The 22,271-nt window shown below is 35.6% G+C and overlaps 1 protein-coding gene across 1 annotated transcript in view; it reads right to left on the bottom strand.

Moving 5' to 3' along the window:
• The window catches only part of SCAPER (S-phase cyclin A associated protein in the ER), a 512,156-nt gene that overhangs the window by 268,896 nt on the left and 220,989 nt on the right, over positions 1 to 22,271 (bottom strand). Inside the window, exon 20 of the mRNA XM_040492187.1 lies at positions 6,705 to 6,770. Within this exon, the coding sequence (XP_040348121.1) occupies positions 6,705 to 6,770 (66 nt within the window). The remainder of the gene's footprint in view (positions 1 to 6,704; positions 6,771 to 22,271) is intronic.

The following is a 22,271-nucleotide window of genomic DNA, read 5'->3' as shown; positions in this document are numbered from 1 at the left end:
TACTATTCATTGACAGAAGGTCTCAATCTAACACAAGGAAAAAGGGAATATAAAAAACACAGACACAGAATAAGAACAACATACTTCTTTTCCCTTTTAATCGAATATGGGCTGGAGTCCCATCCGATTAAAGTTACTGACCTTATCATGTTGAGGAATATTGGCAATGAAGTTTATTGTGTGACAGATAAGTAGCCACTTCAGCTTTTGGCTGAATAAAGCCTGCACACCATGTAACTAAATATCCAGCCATAGCCATGGATGCATATGAATCTAGCAGTATTCTTACCAAGAATGCTCACATTCCACTGAAAATCAGGGGTACTTAGGGAGGCACAAGGACCATTTTAATTCACAGAATACAAGAGGCTTGTATTTCACCCTGAGGTAAATCAAATCTGGGATTCATATGAACCTACCCTTCAAGGAAGAATGCCAAATCAAGGGGATGCTTTGGTAACATGAGATAAACCTCTGTTTTATTCCCTGCCTCCACAGAAGTACCACAAATAATATAGCCCCTTTCAAAAAAAAGCATCAGATTTTGATTCATACTATGAATAATTATAGACTGTCGGGACTCAGGCCCTGAAAGTTATATTTTCCCTACAGGGGAAGAACAGAAGCTGTTTAGAGGATCCAGTTTTTAACACAGAAAGTGTTATTTGAGTTACTTCTGGCAGAAAATTCTTCTAGCATGGGAAGAAAAAGTAGAGGTGCTGTACCTCCCAGCCTAGAACATGAGAATTATCTGTCTGATAAAGGGCTTTGTGAGGAATTTTGTAAGGTCAAATACTTTCTTCTCAAAACTTAAATTCCCACAACAACTCTAAGTTCATATATGTCACCGGTAAATGTGAAATGTAAATGTATTTCTGTAAGAAGCCCTAACTTTTATCACAGTAAAGTTTTGGGGAGGGTTCATTAGATCACTGGGATGATTTGTAAAAATGTAAAAAAGGAGACTGGGTCCACTTTAGGAAGAAATATTGCTCGTTAGTGTGATGGACAAGAAGACATAAACACCTTAACAGTTTTAGGGCTATTGGTTCCCCTTCTGTTTTTAAATAATATGGTGAAGCCTATATTTTTAAATAATATGGTGAAGCCTATATTTTTAAATGTAAGATCTTAAGAAATACCTAGATCAGATGACAAAAATCAGTGTACATGTTACCTCTTATATTGGGTATCTTTCATTTTTGCCCACCAGCATCCCTTCTTGTAGAAAAAAGAACCCACTTCCCCTTTTGAGAAACCACTTTGCCTTCACATTACATGAGTATACTTGATGTGCTCAATGCTATTGGGGTGTTGCTGTTTCAAGGCCCTGACTCTCAGTGGAAAGAGCTAGGAAATGTGTATATATAATATATATATATATATATATAATATACATACATATAATACATACACATATATAATATATTATATTATTATATATTACTATTACATATATTATATATGTCACATATACATATTATCATATTATATATATGAATAAATCAACACAGTTACATCTATATTTCTATTTCTACATATTGGAAAATACAAATTAAAACTGATACCTATAATTCCAATTCACTACATGGTCTTTCTATTCTTCCTGGATATATTTTTAACTCTTCTCCAGTAGTGAGCAATCTGCCTTTCATCATCCTTAATATATTTATTTATTTGACCAATTCCCCTACATGTAACATATCACCCATCTTTGTTTCTATATGTATGCTATTATGTCCCAGCTTGGGCTCTGACTCCCCACTCTGGGTTTTTGTGCTCTCTCACCCTTGCTTGGGTTTCAACAGCCTTTGTCAGGCTTCCCTCTTCACGTGGGCTCTAACAGACTATGCCAGGATGCTCTTCCATAGAGATGCCCTCCTCATTCTGCTCTGACTCACCACGCCAGGCCATGATGCCCCACCTCACATGGAAGCTCCCTTCATTCTGCTGGGGCTCTGAGCTTCCACATATGGCCACTCCTCATGCCCCTGCACAAATGTCCACCTCAGCCTCCTCAGGCTCTTACATCCCCCACTGTGCCACTGTTGTCTCCGGCCATCTCAACACTGCAGATGGCTGCTTGGTATTCTCTCATCTAATGACTTCAGGACTAAATTTTTCTGGAAAGGGAAGGGTAACCAGAGGAAGAGAGAAAGAGTCATTTTCACTTATTGGCTAGAATATTTTAATAAGAAGACACTTCATCTACTATTTGGTTACCAAATTAAATCAGTTATAATAATTATCCTTTTGGAAGGTCAAATTATCTTCTTTGTCCAGTATAAAATTCTTAAGTTGGCTACTGAGTCCTTGGACAAAATGCTAGAAGTTTTTGATAGCCTCCTTGCCATCTAGTATGACAGGGCATTTAGATCTAGAATTAGGCATTTTTCTAAGAAGTTCTCGCTTCTTTTCGTGAGAAATGATATTTCAAGTCCCAAATCAGTGAGCTCACTGCCATTATGCTGGTCATTGTTTCTAGGTCTCTTTAATGGGCAGAGCTAGGAAATAAATGTGTGCATATACACATACATTCATATATATACATGTATACATATGCACATACATATACAAATATGTATACACACAAATACACATAACGCTTTCTGAAAGATAAAATACCTCATAAATTCATTTAATTCAAATTCAGTCCTACAGGGGTTTTACCTCATCTCTTCTATATTATATTTATCTCCTTTCTCCTTTCTTGTAAACTCAGGACTCAACTTCTCAGGAACACAGGGGATGAGAGAATTTTAGTTTGCATAATATCTTTTACTTTATCGCATATTATATGCAGAACAGACTCAGAATAACATTACTGGTATCATTACCAATATAATTAGAGAACATTTAATTTATTAGCATACGTTCTCCTCATATTCACTGATATTTTTCTTAGTTATGTTATAAAATTATGAGATACAGTTACTATGTAATATTCTTCTTCTGCCACATCAGTCTTAGTTCTATAAGAAACTATATCAGGTTCACCACAGTCATTATGTTGAAGTCTAACAATTTTGATTAGATAAAGTTCATTTTTTAAGATTGAAGATCCTCAAGAAAAAAAATGTGGGTCAATAATTTTGCAATTGGCAAAACTAATTTTTGAAGGCATAAAATTATTGATATGCAAGAGCAAGGCAACATTGTTCACATGAGCCCTCCCAGAGGAACTTACTTGAAAATGAGGTTCAAGTGATTTTTTTCAAATTGGTTCCCTGTACTTTGCAGTGAAAACCTTAGTTATTTTGGGGTTCTTCTTCTTTCCTTACATCTGTTATTCCAGTTGCTTCTTTTTGCTTTCTTTCACACTGATGTCAATAACATGCAGTACCTAAGGCTGTTTGGATTTACTTGTTTTTTGGATTTCATGGAGATATCTGGTAAGGTGGTTTGTTGTTAAACACTGCCATGGGTTTTTGGTTTTCTTAACTACTTGCCTGGTTTCTATGTGAAGATCTGGAGATACTGAAAAATTATGCTTCTATTGCTACTGCTATTTTTTCTAGGCTTATAATTTAAACAAACGTCCTGGCTGCCCAGTAGTCAACAGACTGTAATAAGGAAAAGCAGAAGTAGTAGAAGACTAATTAGGAGGCTATTAAATTAATCCAGATGAGCAAACTGAGGGTTGATGGGGGGTGGGAGGGAGGAGAGGGTGGGTGATGGGTATTGAGGAGGGCACCTTTTGGGATGAGCACTGGGTGTTGTATGGAAACCAATTTGACAATAAATTTCATATATAATTAAAAAAAATTAATCCAGATGAGAGATAATGGTAGGTTAAATCAGAGTAGTTACTATGGAGGTAACGAAAAGTGGTCAGATTCTGAATATATTTTAAAGACAGAGCCAACAGAATTTGTTGATGGACTGAGAATGAAGTGTGAGGAGAAAGAGGATGACTCTAAAGATTTTAGTCTCAACTTAAAGGATGGACTTGCCATTTCCTAAAACGAGCAAAAAATATGAGGGGTAAAGTTTGGGAGCAAATTTCAAGAGTTTAATTTTGTACACGTTCACTTGAGGGGTCCAACTGAACAAACAGACATCCAAGTGGAAATACTAAATAGGAAGTTGGATATATGAGCCTGGAGTTCTGGGGAGAGGGCTGGGTTGGAGTCCTAAATTTAAAATCCATCAGTGACTAAACGTTTACAGTCATAAAACTGAGTAAGATTACCAAGGGAATAATTCTGTGTTTGAATGCTCAAGACATAGGCATGCTAATGTTGGAGGTCAAGGAGACAAGTAAGAACCGAGCAAAAGATACTGAAAAAGAGTGGCCAGTCAAGTAAGAGGAGAATCCAGAGAAAGTTCTGAAGTAGACTGTTTACATTAAAGGCCCTCCCGAATTACACCCTGCTATCCATGACTTGTACACTCTCCTCCTACAATGACCCTGGACTTGGTGAGATGACTTGCTTTGGTCAATGGGATATAAGCAAATGTAACACAAGCAGAGGCTTGATAAATTTTAAAATCTCCTATGAACACTGATGCAAAAATCCTCAAGAGAACAAGCAAAATGAATTCAACTACATATTAAAAGGATTATCACCATGACCAAGTGATCTCTCATCCTCAAGGCGGGAGGGCGGGGGGCTGACCCAGGCTTCCCTACACGGCAATCATAGGGGAGCAAGAAAGTGAGGTTGAAAGAGATCCCTCAAGACTTCCGAGGCCAAGTCTTGGAAATCAAATAGTGCTTCTGTAGTCGTCTGCAGGTCAAAAACAAGTCAAAAGTCCAGAATAAATTCAAGAGGAAAGGAAATAGAGTCCACCACTTGATGTAATAGTGGCAAAGTTATATTAGATTGCACAGGGGCATGCCCCCAGGAATGGCTCAAGTTGTGGCTATCTTTGTAAACATTATCTCACCATCATATATTAAATTTGCTCAAATATTTTAATCTATTTCTAGACTGTTTTTAAAACTCTCTTCCATCAATTTGAATTTTTATTAATGTCCCAGTGCAAAAATATTTTAACAAATACTTTGATATCTGTAAGTGCAGTCCTACCTCACTATCCCTTAAAATTATTTTTCTAGAAATTTTCATTTATTTTTCTGCATGTTCTTTAAAATGATTCTTTTTTTAAAACGGTTGTTATTTTATTGACATTTTACTATACCATGTCTTCTATCCAAGAGTGTAATTTGTTTTTCCATTTATACAAGTCTTCTTTTATACCCTTTGTTAGGATTTTAAGGTTTTTAATTTTTATAGAGCCTTCATATTTCTTGTCAAGTTTATTCTCAGTTTATTTTTTATTGCTATTGTAAATGATATTGATGTTTTCTAACTGATCATGAGAAAGGAAAGTATTAATTTTGTAGCTTGGCTATGTTGTTGCATAATCTTAAAGCAAGTTACTTACCCTGTCTAAGGCTTAGCTTCCCTAATGAAACTCATTGAGTTGTTGTGAGGAATAAACGAGGCAACACAAGTAAGGAGACTGGAATGAGGCAAAGGCCCAGAAAAGCCAAATATTATCACATTAATTTGGTAATCAGCCACCTTACTGAATTTATTCTCTTATTTCTACTAGTTTTTCACTTGAGTTTCTTGGGTTTTCCAGATATACAGTATCATAATCTTGATAATTTTGTTAACTTCTTTAATATTTTACACATTTTTTTCTTTTAGGATGGCAATGACTAATTGTTTCAAAACAATAAGTGATAAAAGTAATTATCTTAAGGGCATCTCATTTCTTTTTCTATTTTTTTAGATAGGCTTCATGTCCAGCACAGAGCCCAACACAGAGCTTAAACTCACGACCCTGAGATCAAGACATGAGCTGAAATCAAGAGTTAGATGCTTAACTGACTGAGCCATGCAGGTGCCCCAGTGGGTAGCTCATTTCAGAAGGCAACAATATTTCTGTTTTAAATGTAAATAACTGCTACATTAAAATGCTATAGCATATCTACACCAACAACTGGTTATAGATATTCCTCAATTTGTGGCAGTTATTTCTTGGCTTTTTCACTATGAAAAATAACAGTAAAATAGTTATTTTTGTATATAAATATTTGGGCACATTTTGCATTATTTCACCAAGCAGCAGTGTATGTTCTAAGCTCTGGATTCACATTGCCTTTCACTAAGACTACACTAATTTGCACTCCCATCAGCAGTGTTTTTGAGTATCTTCCTCACCACACCTCTACTGGTAACATATTTGAGAGAAGCAAAATGATGATGGTTTTGTTTACTTAGCTCCTGTGTAGTTACATGTATACTCAGTGGTGGAGTCAGATCCTCCTCATTTGTCAAGTGGCCCTGGCAACAATCCTGAACAAGGCCTCCTCAGAGCAAGAACCAGAACAGCACTGCCAGAACCTGTTCTGCTAGAACAGCATTTCTCTACTTAGGCGCTACTGATGTTTTGGATGAGATAATTCTTTGCTCACTGCAGAGTGTTTAACAGCATCCCTGCGTCTCTTTACACTTGATGGGAGTAGCACCATTTCTCCAAGCTGTGATAACCAAAATGTGTTTACATATCCCCAGGCACAAATATCCCCTGACAAAATCATCCCTGGCTGGAGACCACTGTGTTAGAAGAATGAAGCTCTAGGCAACCAATACCAAAGCCCAGGATCACAGGAATACAAGTTCAGATAAACTTTTGTATAGGCAGACACCAGTGAGATAGAGAAATAAAATATAGGGTAAAATACTCACTTTGCTTTATAAGGTGAGTCAGATCCAGAGTTTTTTGTTTCCATTAAACTCTCATATTCCTTGGCCCTGAAGAGAAAAAAGTTTTATTACTGTCAGTTAATTTGCTGCTAATTTTTATGATGATCTAAAACCCCATGTTTCTCCTCTCCCAGTATTAGGAACATTAGTTTAACACTTTGATTTCTGAGAATATTTCTTTAAAATACTATAAATGTTATCAAAAAAGACTAAAAATTATTTCCTCATAGGATAAAGAGGAGATTCATAAAAACATTTCTAAGTTTACAGATATGGTACAGAATGGTGCTTATTTTTCAGAAATGTTAAACTCATGATAATTAAATTTAAAACCATATTAGGTTTCTACAAGATAGTTGAAATGGCTAAATATCTATATACCTTAAGAGGTATACAACGCAAAGCTGAATACAAGAATATTTAACTTTAGAAATAATTTGAAAGGCAGTGAAAGTTACTGGACGAGACAAAGATTTGTTTTGTTTTGTTATTTATATTTCTTAAATACCAAAAGCTTGGAAAAATCTGAGATAATGCTTTTCTGCCACTGTCTAACTAGGCTCTAGCTTGCCTGAACCAATAGGGATAGCCATCAACAGTTAATTAACAAAGGTGTCACTATAGCAATCCATTAATATTGACTTAATTTGTCAATTTCTCTTTTTGGAAGAAAAAAAGGAAAATACTAACTTAAATTTTAACTGCTCACCCAAAGAGTCCTAGTCTCAAAGAATTAGTCTAGTGACCTATGAAAGAATTATTCATGATGTAGATCAATCCAGATCACAATGAAAAAATAAGCAATACTTCATAAAAAAATCATGAAAGATGCAAATTACAACACCCCTAATAAGGAAAAAGCAAATTAGCACAGGTTATACATGGGAACAAAAGAATAACTAAATTAGAGTTCAACATTAAATTATGTGCTGTTGCAACCTCCGCATGCTCATTGCTATCAGCCACAATATTAAGGAATATCAAAACAGGAAAATAACCACTTTACAGTGGCAAGTAATTATTTTTGAGAGAGAGAGAGAGAGAGAGAGAGAGAGAGAGAGAGAGAGAGAGAGAAAGCAGGGGAGGGGCAGAGAGAGAGGGAGACACAGAATCCGAAGCAGGCTCCAGGCTCTGAACCCACAAGCAGTAAGAACATGACCTGAGTTGAAGTCAGATGCTTAACCAACTGAGCCACCCAGGCACCCCTCAAAAATCTTAATTTTACCTGAAATAGTAGCTAACCACTTTTTCCTAATTTGAATCCTCTCTTGATTCACTTTTTAGCAATCAGGTAAATATTTATTTCCAGAGTTCCTACTCTGTATAAACTGAGAGGTATATATGTAGCAGGAATGATGTGTCTACATAGGGGGAATAGTCACAGAATTTATTCTCTGTAAGGGAGAGGAAGACATAAGAGTATGAAAAGATACCCAAGTCTACAAGGCAGAGTAAGTGACAGATGACTATTGCCACAAGTGCTTATTTCTAGCTAACATGCTAAAGTAAGTGTCCTGAAGGAAATGGAATGTGTACTTGCTTGAAAAATAGGTAGCATCCAAATACACACAAAAAAGAGGAAATGGTAGTAACAATAGAGAAAAGTGAGTAAGCAATACTCAACACATGGGAAAACACTGGCTATGCTTAGGAAGTGTACAGATCCATTCTGCTGGAGCAAAATACTAAAATGTGGGGATAATGAGAGGTAAGGCAGAAAACAAACGCTTTCAGGTACTCTATTACAATTAAATTCTGATGACTTATTTTGTAGAAAGGACCTACTTTACTTTATTAAGATTTTAAATTTCGGGGTGCCTGGGTGGCTCAGTCTGTTAAGCATCTGACTCTGGATTTCAGCTCATGTCATAATCTCACAGGCCTGAGACTGAGCCCATGTGGGGCTCCACACTTGGCATGGAGTCTGCCTGGGATTCTCTCTCTCCCTCTGTCCCTCCCCTGCTTGGGCACATGCTCACTCACTCGCTTGCTCTATCTCTCTTAAAAAGAAAAAAAGATTTTAAATTTTGTTAGCATAGTGCTGTATACTGCATTCCCTCATTTTTAATGATGTCATCTTAGTCATACTCTTTCTTATTCATGATGTGGCTTGTTTTCACAGCTGTGTCTACCAATATAACTGAAAACACAATCATGATATAAAACATTTCCACCACCCCACAAAATGTTTTCATGTCTCTTTGGAGTCACTCCTCCTTTGCTACTAGCAACTGTTCATCTGCTTTTTACCACTATGGCTTTCTGAATATCAAATTACTACACCCATACACACATAAATTCATTTAACATAAATCTCTTGAGATTCTTTCATAGTGCTGAATGTATTATTAATTAATGGATTTTACTGTTTGTAGTGTACCACTGGGTGGACATCACGATTTATTTATCTCTACTTAGGTATTTCACTTCTTTCTAGATTGGGGCTATTTATGAATAAAGCTACTATGAACATTTGAGGACAAGTTGTTACATAGGCAAATGTCCTAACTTCTCTTGGATAAATACCTAAGAATGGGATTACTGGCTTACATGATAAGCATATTTACCAAAATATTTATAGGAGGGATCATTCCAAAGTGTAATTCTACCAGAAAAGTATGAGAGTTCCAGTTGCTTTAGTACTTAAAGAGTGTCTTGTATAATTTCCTTTTGTTACTGATTTCAAACCTGTTCCTTGTGGTCAAAAATGCCATTATGATTTCAATATTTACAAATTTATGAAAACTTTTGTGGTCAAATATATGGTCTATGCTGGAGAATATTCCATATCATTTGAGCAAAGTATACATTCTGCTGTTTTTGGTGGAATGTTCTCTATACATCTATTGGGTTTAGTTGGCTTGTAATAAGTTATTAACCTTTATTATTTCCTTGTTGATCTTCAGTTTAGCTGTCCTGTTCATTTTTTAAAGTGGGATATTGAAGCCTCTAACTACTACTGTTGAATTATCTATGTCTCCCCCCATTCTGTCAGTTTTTTCTTCATATATTTTGGGGCTCTGATAGGTGCATACATGTTTTAATAGATTCACTCTTTCACCATTATATAATGTCTTCCTTGTCTACGGTATAATTTTTGTCTTTTTTAAAAAATTTTTTTAATGTTTATTTATTTTTAAGACAGAGAGAGACAGAGCATGAACAGGGGAGGGTGAGAGAGAGGGAGACACAGAATCTGAAACAGGCTCCAGGCTCTGAGCTGTCAGCACAGAGCCTGATGTGGGGCTTGAACTCACTAACCGCGAGATCATGACCTGAGCTGAAGTCGGCCGCTTAACCGACTGAGCCACCCAGGCGTCCCTATAATTTTTGTCTTAAAGTCTTTGTTGTGTGATATTAACACAGCTACTTCAGCTATATTATTTTGTAGAGGTAAACTTTGCATAAAATATCTTTCCATCCTTTCATATTAAACCACTTGGGTCCTTATATTCAAAGTGAGTCACGACACCAAACTCCACACCCGAAAAGCAAATAACCCAGTGAAGAAATGGGCAGAAAACATGAATAGACACTTCTCTAAAGAAGACATCCGGATGGCCAACAGGCACATGAAAAGATGTTCAGCGTCGTTCCTTATCAGGGAAATACAAATCAAAACCACACTCAGGTATCACCTCACGCCAGTCAGAGTGGCCAAAATGAACAAATCAGGAGACTATAGATGCTGGAGAGGATGTGGAGAAACGGGAACCCTCTTGCACTGTTGGTGGGAATGCAAATTGGTGCAGCCGCTCTGGAAAGCAGTGTGGAGGTTCCTCAGAAAATTAAAAATAGACCTACCCTATGACCCAGCAATAGCACTGCTAGGAATTTATCCAAGGGACACAGGAGTACTGATGCATAGGGGCACTTGTACCCCAATGTTCATAGCAGCACTCTCAACAATAGCCAAATTATGGAAAGAGCCTAAATGTCCATCAACTGATGAATGGATAAAGACATTGTGGTTTATATACACTATGGAATACTACGTGGCAATGAGAAAAAATGAAATATGGCCTTTTGTAGCAACGTGGATGGAACTGGAGAGTGTGATGCTAAGTGAAATAAGCCATACAGAGAAAGACAGATACCATATGGTTTCACTCTTATGTGGATCCTGAGAAACTTAACAGGAACCCATGGGGGAGGGGAAGGAAAAAAAAAAAAAAGAGGTTAGAGTGGGAGAGAGCCAAAGCATAAGAGACTGTTGAGAACTGAGAGCAAACTGAGGGTTGATGGGGGGTGGGAGGGAGGAGAGGGTGGGTGATGGGTATTGAGGAGGGCACCTTTTGGGATGAGCACTGGGTGTTGTATGGAAACCAATTTGACAATAAATTTCATATATAAATTAAAAAAAAAAAGAAAAGCACACAGACGCAAAAAAACAAAAAAAAAACAAAGTGAGTCACGAAAAAAACATACAGTTGGATCATTTCTAAAAATCCATTGTGCCAACCTGTGTCTTTCACTGGAATATTTACTGTACTTACATTTAATGTAATAAATGAGGACTGATTTGCTTTTGCCATTTTGCTATTTCCCATATATCTTTGTCCCTCTCAATTCTACCTTACTACTGCTTTGTTTTGTGTTAGAAATTTTCCAGAGTGCCATTTTCATTCTCTTCTCATTTCTTCTAGTATGATTCTATATATACATACATACATACACACACAGAATTAACTTCTTAGCAGTTGTCCTGGGAATTATAATTAACAGTTCATAACAATCCAGTTACAATTAATACCAACTTCCTTTCAGCAGTATATAAACATATTGTTCCTATATAGCTCTGTACTTCCTTTATGCTATTATTACAAATTACATCCTTATATATTATGTGTTCATCAATGTAAGTTTGATAATTATTGTTTTGGGCAAATGTCTTTTAAATCAAATAGAAAAAATACTTATTTTTTATTTTTATTTATCACGAAATATATTAATTTCTCTTTCATTTTTGAAGTTTTGCCAGACATACAATTTTTGGTTGACAATTTGTTTTTGATTTTTTTCTACAAGGGAACTGAATATGTCATCCTACTACCTTTTAGCCTGTATAGGTTCTGATTAGAAATAAGCTGTTAATTATATTGAGAATGTTTCATATATGAAGAGCTGATTCACTTTTGCTGCTTTCAAGATTTTTTTGTCTTTGCCTTACAACACTTTGATTATAATGTGTAACAGTTTGGATTGCTGAGTTTCCTCTACTTAAAGTTTGTTGTGTGTCTGAGATGTGCAGATTCATATCTTACATTAAATTTGGGAATTTTCCACCCATTATTTCCTCAAATATTCTTTCTCTCTACTCTCTATTTTTTTCTCTCTCTACTCTCCTTCTGGGACTCCCCTTCAACATGTATTGGTCCCACAGGTTTTTGAAACTCTATTCATTTTTTTCATTCTTTCCCCCATAGAGATAATCTCAGATGATCTATCTTCAAGTTCACAGATTCTTATTTCTACTTGCCCAAATTAGCTGTTGAATTCTTCAGGTGAATTTTTCATTTTGGTCACTGTATTTTTCAGCTACAAAATTTCTATTCATCCTTTTTATAATTTAAATTATATATTAAATAAAATATAAATATAATTTTAATATATCATTATTACTATTCCCCAGTTGGTTAGATATCATTCTCATGGAACCTTTAGTTCCCTGAGTATATTTTAACTTAAAATTTTTTTTTAATATTTATGATTTAGAGAGAGAAAGAGAGAGAGAGAGAGAGAGAGAGAGAGAGAGAGAGAGAGAGAGGGAGAGGGGCAGAGATAGAGGGAGACATAGAATCTCAAGCAGGCTCCAGGCTCTGAGCTGTCAGCATAGAGCCCGATGCAGGCTGGAATTCGCACACCATGAGATCATGACCTGAGCCAAAGTCGGACAGTCAACGAACTGAACAACCCAGGCATCCCAAGTATACTTTAACGTTTTAATTTAAAGTTTTGTGTATTAAGGCCAATGTGTGGGTTTCTCCTGGGACATTTTCTATTAATTTTTTTTTTCCTGTGTATAGGCCAACTTCCTTTTTGTTTGTACACCTTGTAACTTTTTGTCAAAAACTAGACATTTTGAATATTATAATGTGGCAATGCTGAAAATCAAATTCTCCTCCTCTGACAGGGTGCGTTTTTGCTGCTTGATGTAGTTTTATTTATTTGGTAACTTTTTTTTAATATGAAATTTATTGTCAAATTGTCAACACCCAGTGCTCAGTCCAACAGGTGCCCTCCTCAATGCCCATTACCCACTTTCACCTCCCTCCCACTTTTCTGAATTAATCATCTAAAGTTTGTATTCTTTGTCACTATGGCCACTAAAGTCTCTGTTCAGTTAGTTTAGTGATCAACTAGTGATGCAAGTGCTTTCCTTAAATACCAGGAATGACAACAACAACAACAAAAGTCCTAATATCATATTTGCTGATGTGCTGTGTGTGCGGTTGAGACAAAATGACAAAACTCTGGCAGTTTACAACTCTTCATGCATATAAGCCTGGAGGTCAGCCAGAGATAAGACCTTAGGAAATTCTCAGGTCTTTTCTGAACATGTATCCATCCAGCTCTGGGCATGCATTTGGCCCTCTAGATTTTTCACAGTATGTGGGAGCGCCTCAAAGCCCTTATTACTGAAAGCATTTCAATCCTCCCCTCCCCTCCTCAAGGCACCTCACTCCCAAGCTTCTTGATTATTGTTTGTCCTGAGTGTTTTTCCTTGCCCCAGACTGCACTGTCTAATACATCTGCCTTTAAGTTTTTTTTTTTTTTTTTTTTGACAACTGCCCCCAGGTAGCCTCTGCAGCTCTGGGAGATTTCTGAGTTACGTTAAAGAAAGGCAACCTGTGGAACCACTCCTTCAGAAAATCATCAAACAGATCAAAATAAACAACTACACATCACGAATATAAAGTCTTATCTGCTCCCTGTAGTACTAGGTACCTGTATCAGGGATGTAGGTGGTTGTCTTCAAAGCTGCTGCTGAGCTCGGGAGTGGAAGATGTAATTAGGGTAAATTAAAATGCCACTAAACTCTCTTAAAAACGTTCAGTTGATTGTTTTGCATTGTGTTTTCCCCTGGTAGCAGTAAGTTTTTGATTAATTTCCAGCAGTACAAAAGTTGAATCTGACAGTTTTTGCCAGTTAATCCATTGTTTTCATAGGGTTATAGACTACTACTGCAGTCCCTACGAAGCCATTTTCACTCACATAATTCAAGAATTCTAAATTCAAGTCTTTGTTTTTTATCAGTACATTTACGTAGCATTATTTCTGCTATTTTGTTTTTTAAACTAACTTTATTGAGATATAATTCAAATACCATCTAAATGTATAATTCAATGTTTTTTATTATATTCACAAGGTTGTGCATGCATCATCACAATCTAACTTTAGAACATTTTTATACTCATTGAATAAAACACAATAACTTTTAGCCATCAATCCCCATTTTACCCCTCCTGCTCCCATCCCTAAGCACCACTAATCATTCTGTGTCTACAAATTTTCCTATCCTGGGGGCGCCTGGTGGTTCAGTCGGTTAAGCTTCCAACTTCAGCTCGGGTCATGATCTCACGGGTCATGAGTTCGAGCCCACTTCAGATTCTGTGTCTCCCTTTCTCTCTGCCCCTCCTCCACTCATTCACACACACTCTCTCTCTCTCAAAAATATATAAAAACATTAAAAAAATTAAAATAAATAAAAATAAATTTTCCTATCCTGGATATTTCATGTAAGTGCTGATATTTCATAGGATACATGGCCTTTTTAGACTCGCTTCTTTCACTTAGCATGCTTTTCAAAGTTCATCCATATTGTAGCATATATCACTACTTCATTTCTTTTTATTTCTAAATACTATTTCATTGTATGAGTATACATATTTTACTTAACCATTCAACAGATGACGAATATTGGGTTATTTCCACCTTTTGGCTGTTTTCAATAATGCTGTAACATATGTTTACAAGTTTTTAAATTTTTTTAATATTTATTTTTGAGAGAGAGAAGAGAGAGAGAGAGAGAGAGAGGGAGAGAGGGAGAGAGGGAGACACAGAATCGAAAGCAGGCTCCAGGCTCTGAGCTGTCAGCACAGAGCCTGACGCAGGGCTTGAACTCACGAACGTGAGATCATGATCTGAGCCAAAGTCAGACGCTTAACCGACTGAGCCACCCAGGTGCACCTGTATACAAGTTTTATTTTACTATATAATTAGGATTCTCCTGCATATAGAGCTGTGAGTGGAATTACTATGTCACATAGTAGTAATTCTATGTTTAACTTTTTAGGAACTAAGCAAGTATTTTCCAAAGTAGACAATTTTACATCCCTACCACTGAGCTATGAAGATTCTAACTTATCCACATATTTGTTGTTAATTTCATTATTAAAGAATTATCAAATTTAATAATTTAATTAACTAACTAAATAATTAAATATAGCCATCCTACTTGGTAGAAAGTGGAATCTCATTATGAACTTGTTTGCATTTCCTTGAGGACTACTGATTTTGGGCCTTTTTGTGATCATATTGGCCATTTGTATATCTTGTTCAAGAAATGTCTACTCAGATCCCTTGCCCGTTTATTACTGGGATATTTGCCTTTTATTATGGAGCTGGAAAAGGTCTTCATATATACTGGCTGTAAGTTTCTTACAGGAACATGATTTGCAAATATATTTTCTCATGCTGCACGTTGTCTGGTCATTTCTTTGATGGTATCTTTTCAAGCACATTTTGAATTTGACATCATCCAATTTACCTTTTCTGTTTTGGTGCTAGCAGCTTTATTTTAAAATTTCTGTTCAGGAAGATGACTTCTTTCCTCTTTTTCTATATTTTCATTTATTGATCAAATCTTCTGTTTTCTTTATCCAAATCAGTTTTTCTCAAATAAGGGTACACAGTCATAACAACTATAAATGATAACAACTTTGTTTCTCCCTTTCTGATTTCCCACAGCTTAAACTTACTAACTTAAATACAATCTCCACTACAATATCAAACAAAAAGGGGCAGTGGCAGATGTGTCCTTGTCTACTCTTAAATGAGAATGCATTCAATAGTTTACTAAGTATATCTTCTCTAAGGTTTTGGTTAATACTTTATCAGATCCTGAAGTTTCTCTCAATAATATTATTCTGCTGAAGTTTTTCTCTTGAATGGATGTATTGCTTTTACTAAGTCCATTGAGAGAATCAGGATTTTTCTCCTTATTCAATTAATGTGATGACTTATGCTGATTCATTTTTAAATGTTCAACAAACCTAACATTCAAATAAACTTAAACTGGAATTTTCTCCAAGGCTATGAACTATGTTAATGACAAATTATAGGTTACCACTTACTTTAAAATTAGGGACGTTCTCATATTGGCTACATACTTTAAAAATATTCCCAGTGTCATCTACATTTAAAAAAAATGTCGGGGCGCCTGGGTGGCGCAGTCGGTTGAGCGTCCGACTTCAGCCAGGTCACGATCTCGCAGTCCGTGAGTTCGAGCCCCGCGTCAGGCTCTGGGCTGATGGCTCAGAGCCTGGAGCCTGTTTCCGATTCTGTGTCTCCCTCTCTCTCTGCCCCTTCCCCGTTCATGCTCTGTCTCTCTCTGTCCCAAAAATAAATAAACGTTGAAAAAAAAATTAAAAAAAAATTAAAATAAAAAAAATGTTTATTTTTTAGAAGGGGGAAAAAGGGGGGAGGGGAGAGAGAGAGAGAGAGAGAGAGAGAGAGAGAGAGAGAGAGGATGCACATGCAAGGGAGGGGCAGAGAGAGGAGACAGAGAGAATCCTAAGCAGGCTCTGCCCTGTCAAGACAGAGCCCAACATAGGACTCGAATTCACGAACCCACGAGATCATGACCTGAGCCAAAATCAAGAGTTGGACGCTTAACCAACTGAGCCACTCAGGCGCACCCCCCTCCTAAATTTATATACACCATTTAATATGTGATGAGCACTTTACGTGAATTAACTTGACGTAATCCTCATAATAAAGTTATGAGTTAACCATTTTACAGATGAGGAAACTTGCACTGAGAAGTTGTTCAAAGTTATATTACATAGATGGATTCAAATCAAAGTATTTAGAACCAAAGTCTAATAGAAAACATCTGTCCTGTTTTGGAAAACAGGAAAAAAGAGTAAAGAGGGAGAAAGAGGGTCCTTTTGCCAGAAAAAGATATTTTATATGCTAGGGTAAAGGGACTGATAAAATTGCATCAAACCTGTATTTAAATTTTCTAATGATACATTTCTCTTTCAAATTCTTGTTTAACTAAATGTTCTGTTAACATACATTGAGCCTAGGCAGCTTGATCCCCAGCATGAAACAGAAAGGAAAACTTTGGGGGTCAAAGTAATTATCTTTCAACACACAACATTTGCTTTTCAGCAAGGAAGAAGTAAAAATTTCACTATTTGCAAATGACATGATACTCTATGTTTCTGTATAGAAAACCCAAAAGATTCCACTAAAAAATTGCTAGGACTGATACAAGAATCCAATAAAGCCACAGGACACAAAATCAACATACAGAAATCTGTCACATTTCTATACACCAATAATAAATCAGCAGAAAGAGAAATCAAGTAGTCAAGCCCATTTACAACTGTACCAAAAATCATAAGATACCTAGGAATACACCTAACCAAAGAGGTAAAAGATCTGTACTCTGAAAAACTATAAAACACCTACAAAAGGAACTGAAGATGACACAACAAAGTGAAAAACATTCACGTTCATGGATTGAAAGAACAAATATTGTTAAAATGTCTATAGTACCCAAAGCAACCTAGACAGCTGATGCAATCCCTATCAAAATAACACCAGCATTCTTCAAAGAGCTAGAACAAACAATCCTAAAATTTGTATGGAACCACAAAAGACCCTGAATAGCCAAAGCAATCTTAAAAAAGAAGAGCAAAGCTACAAGCATCACAATTCTGGACCAAGTTACATTACAAAGCTGTAGTGATCAAGGCAATATGGTACTGGCACAAAAACAGACACACAGATCAAAGGAACAGTATAGAATAGCCAGATGAATCTGCAACTATATGGTCAACTAATATTTGACAAAGAAGAAAAGAATATCTAATGGAAAAAAGACAGTCTCTTAAATAAATGGTGTTGGAAAAACTGAACAGCAACATCAAAAAGAATGAAACCAGACCACTTTCTTTCACCATACACAAACATAAATTCAAAGGATTAAAGACCTAAATGTGAGACAAGAAACCATCAAAACCTTAGAGGAGAACACAGGCAGAAACTTCTTTGATATTAACCATAGCAACTTCTTACTAGATATGTCTCCTGAGGTAAAGAAAACAAAAGCAAAAATAAACTATTGGGACTTAAGATAAAAAAGCTTCTGCATAGCAAAGGAAACAATCAACAAAACTAGAAGGCAATTTATGGAATGGAAGAAGATATTTGCAAATGGCATATCTGATAAAGGGTTAGTATCTAAAATCTATAAAGAACTTGTAGAAGTCAATACCCAAAAGTGAATAATCCAGTTAAGAAATGGGCAGAAGAAATAGACATTTTTCCAAAGAAGACATACAGATTGCTAACAGATACATGAAAAGATGCTCAACATCACACATCAGCAGAGAAATACAAATCAAAACTACAATGAGGTATCATCTCACACCAGTGATAATGGCTAAAATTAACAACACATGAAACAACAGGTGTTGGCAAGGATGTAGAGAAAGGGGAACCCTCTTACACTGATGGTGGGAATGCAAACTGGTGCGGGCAGCCAGGAAAACAGTATGGAGATGCCTCAAAAAGTTAAAAATAGAACTACCCTATGATCCAGCAGTTATACTACTAAGTATTTATCCAAAGGGCACAAAAATACTGATTCACGGGGATAAATGCACCCTGTTTATAGCAGCATTACCAATAGTCAAATTAAAAGAGCCCAAATGTCACCGACTGATGAATGGATAAAGAAGATGTGATTTATACACACACACACACACACACACACACACACACACACACATATGTGTATATATGTATATATGTATATATATGTGTGTATATATATGTATATGTATATACGTATACATATATATATACATATACACATTGTGTATGTATATATGGGTGTGTGCCTACACATATACACACACACATATATACATACACAATGGAATATTACTCAGCCATAAAAAGAATGAGATCTTGCCATTTGCAATGACATGGATGGAGCTAGAGAGTATTATGCTATGCAAAATAAGACCATCAAAGAAAGATAAATATCATGTGATTTCACTCATATGTGAAACAAAACTACTGGACATAGGGGTAAAAAAAGATACATAAACCAGAAACAAGACTTTTAACTATAGAGAAGAAACTGAGGGTTCTTGGAGGGGAGGTGAGCAGGGGGATGAATTGAATAGATGATGGGTATTAAGGAGGGCATTTGTTGTAATAAGCACTGTGTTGTATGTAAGCGATGAATCACTAAACTCCACACCCGAAACTAGTATTACACTGTATTTTAACTGACTGGAACTTAAAGAAAAACTTTTGAAAAAAGATCTTTGGGATATAGCAAGAGCTGATTTAAGAAGGAAGTTTATAGCAATATAGGCCTATCTGAAGAAGGAAGAAAAATCACAAATAAACAACCTAACCTTACACCTAAAGGAGCTAGCAAAAAAAAAAAAAAAAAAAAAAAACAACAACAACAAAAAACAAAACACAAAATCAGCAGAAGAAAATGATGAAGATTAGAACAGAAGTAAGTGAAATAGAAACTAAAAAAATAACAGATCAATGAAATCAACACTGGTTCTCTAAAGATCAACAAAACTGATAAGCTTCTAGCCAAACTCGTCAAAATCATCAAAGAGAGAGAGAGAGAGAGAGAGAGAAGACTCAAATAAAATCAGCAACACAAGAAAAAAATAACCACTGACACCACAGAAATACAAACAATTATAAGAGAATATTATGAAAAATTATATGCCAACAAATTGGACAACCTAGAAGAAATGGGTAAATTCCTAGAAACATATAATCTCCCTAAATTGAAGCAGGAAGAAATAGAAATTTTGAACAGACCAATTACCAGCAATGAAATTGAATCAGTAATAAAAAAATTCCCAGCAAACGGAAGTCCAGGACCAGATGGCTTCACAGGCGAATTCTACCAAATAGTTAAAGAGTTAATACCTATTCTTCTCAAACTATTCCAAAATATCGAAAAGGAAGGAAAAATTTCAAATTCAATCTATGAGGCCAGAATTATCCTGATACCAAAAACAGATAAGGACACCACTAAAAATAAGAACTACAGACCAATAACCTTGAGGATGCAAAAAACCTCAATAAAATACTACCAAACTGAATCCAATCCAGCAATACATTAAAGAAATCATTCACCACACTCAAAGTGTGATTTGTTCCTGGGATGCAAGGGTGGGTCAATATTCACAAATTAATCAAAGTGACACATCACATCAACAAGACAAAGGATAAAAACCATATGATCATTTCAGTAGATGCAGAAAAAAACATCTGATAGAGTTTAACACCAATCATGATAAAAGCCCCCAACAAAGTTGATTTAGAGGGAACACACCTCAACATAATAAAAGCTTTATATGAGCAAACATATTCAATGGGAAAAAAAGTGAGAGCTTTCCCCTATGGTCAGGAACAAGACAAGGATGTCCACTCTCCCCCACTTTTATTCAACATAATACTGGAAGTCTTAGGCACATGAATCAGACAAGAAAAAGAAATATGAGGCATCCAAATTGGTAAGGAAGAAGTATAACTTTAATCATCTGCAGATAATATGATACTAAATGCAGAAAACCCTATAGATTCCAGCAAAAAACTACTAGAACTGATAAGTGAACTTATTGAGGTTCTAGGATACAAAATCAATGTGCAGAAATTGGTTGAGTGTCTATACACTAATAACAAAGCAGCAGAAAGAGAAATTAAGAAATTAATCCCATTTAAAAATGCACCAAAAATAATACCTAGGAATAAACCTAACCAAAGAGGCAAAAGACCTGCACTCTGAAAACTATAAAACACTGATGAAAGAAACTGAAGACAACACAAATAAATGAATTTCATGCTCATGGAATGGAAGAACAAATATTGTTAAGATATCTAGATGGCCAACAGACACATGAAAAGATGCTCAACATCACTCACCATAAGGGAAATGCAAATCAAAACCACAATGAGATACCACCTCACACCTGCCAGAATGGCTAAAATCAACAACAAAAGAAACAAAAGGTGTTGGCAAGGATGTGGAGAAACAGGAACCCTCTCTTGCACAGTTGGTGGGAATACAAACTGGTGCAGCCACTATGGAAGACAGTATTCAGTTTCCTCAAAAAGTTAAAAACAGAACTACATTAGGACCCATTAATTGCACTAGTGGGTATTTACCCAAAAAATACAAAAGCACTAATTCAGAGGGTTACGTGCACCCCTATGTTTATGGCAGCATTATTTACATAACAGCCAAATGATGGAAGCACCCCCAGGGTCCATGTATAGATGAATGGATAAAGAAGATATGGCATATATGTGTGTGTGTGTATGGAATTTATATGGAATATTATATTACATATATAATATTACTATATTTATATTATATATAAATTATAATAAAATATTATATTATTCTATAAGTATATGTGGAATATTATTCAGCCATAAAAAGAGTGAAATTTTACCATTTGCAACAATATGGATGGAGCTACAGAGTATAATGCTAAGTGAAATAAGTCAGAGACAGACAAATCATACGATTTCACTCATGTGGAATTTAAGAAGCAAAACAAATGAACAAAGGAAAAAAAAGAGACAAACCAAAAAACAGACTCTCAACTACAGAGAACAAACATGGTTACCAAAGGGGTGGGGGGTGGAGGGATGGGTGAAATAGCTGAAGGCAATTAAAGAATACACTTACGATGACGAGCACTGAGTAATGTATAGAAATGCTGAATCACTGTAGTGTATGCTTGAAATTAACACTGTATGTTAACTTTGCTGGAATTAAAATAAAAAACTTAAAAATAAAGGAATTAAACCTCATGTGTCCCATTCTTCACTTTTAATCTTGCCAATTTTAATAATACCCAAAATCCAAGAGCACATTTTGCATACTGTATATTGGCCAATTTGACAATAAATTATATTTAAAAAAAAATAAGTAAATAATAAACAAAAGAATACCCAAATAATTTTAGTTTCACAGAAAATCAAATGATATCTGATTTAATACTATTATTTCTTCTTCAGATAGTTTCTCATATATTCATGTTTATTATTCATTCAATAAATATTTATTGAGTATGTATAATGTATCAAAAATTATTCTCAGCATTAAACATATAGTATATAAAAAACTCAGATATAAAAAGCTCAATAAGGTAACTATTCTCATATGAAAGTTTACAGTGGGGGGAAATGGAAGGAAGGGAGGAGGGAAATGAGGAAGGAAGGAAGGAAGGAAGGAAGGAAGGAAGGAAGGAAGGAAGG

Source organism: Herpailurus yagouaroundi, unplaced genomic scaffold (assembly GCF_014898765.1).
Source record: "Herpailurus yagouaroundi ecotype Mexico unplaced genomic scaffold, PumYag 184, whole genome shotgun sequence".
Lineage (NCBI taxonomy): Eukaryota > Metazoa > Chordata > Mammalia > Carnivora > Felidae > Herpailurus > Herpailurus yagouaroundi.
This window is presented reverse-complemented; position numbering and strand designations above follow the sequence as displayed.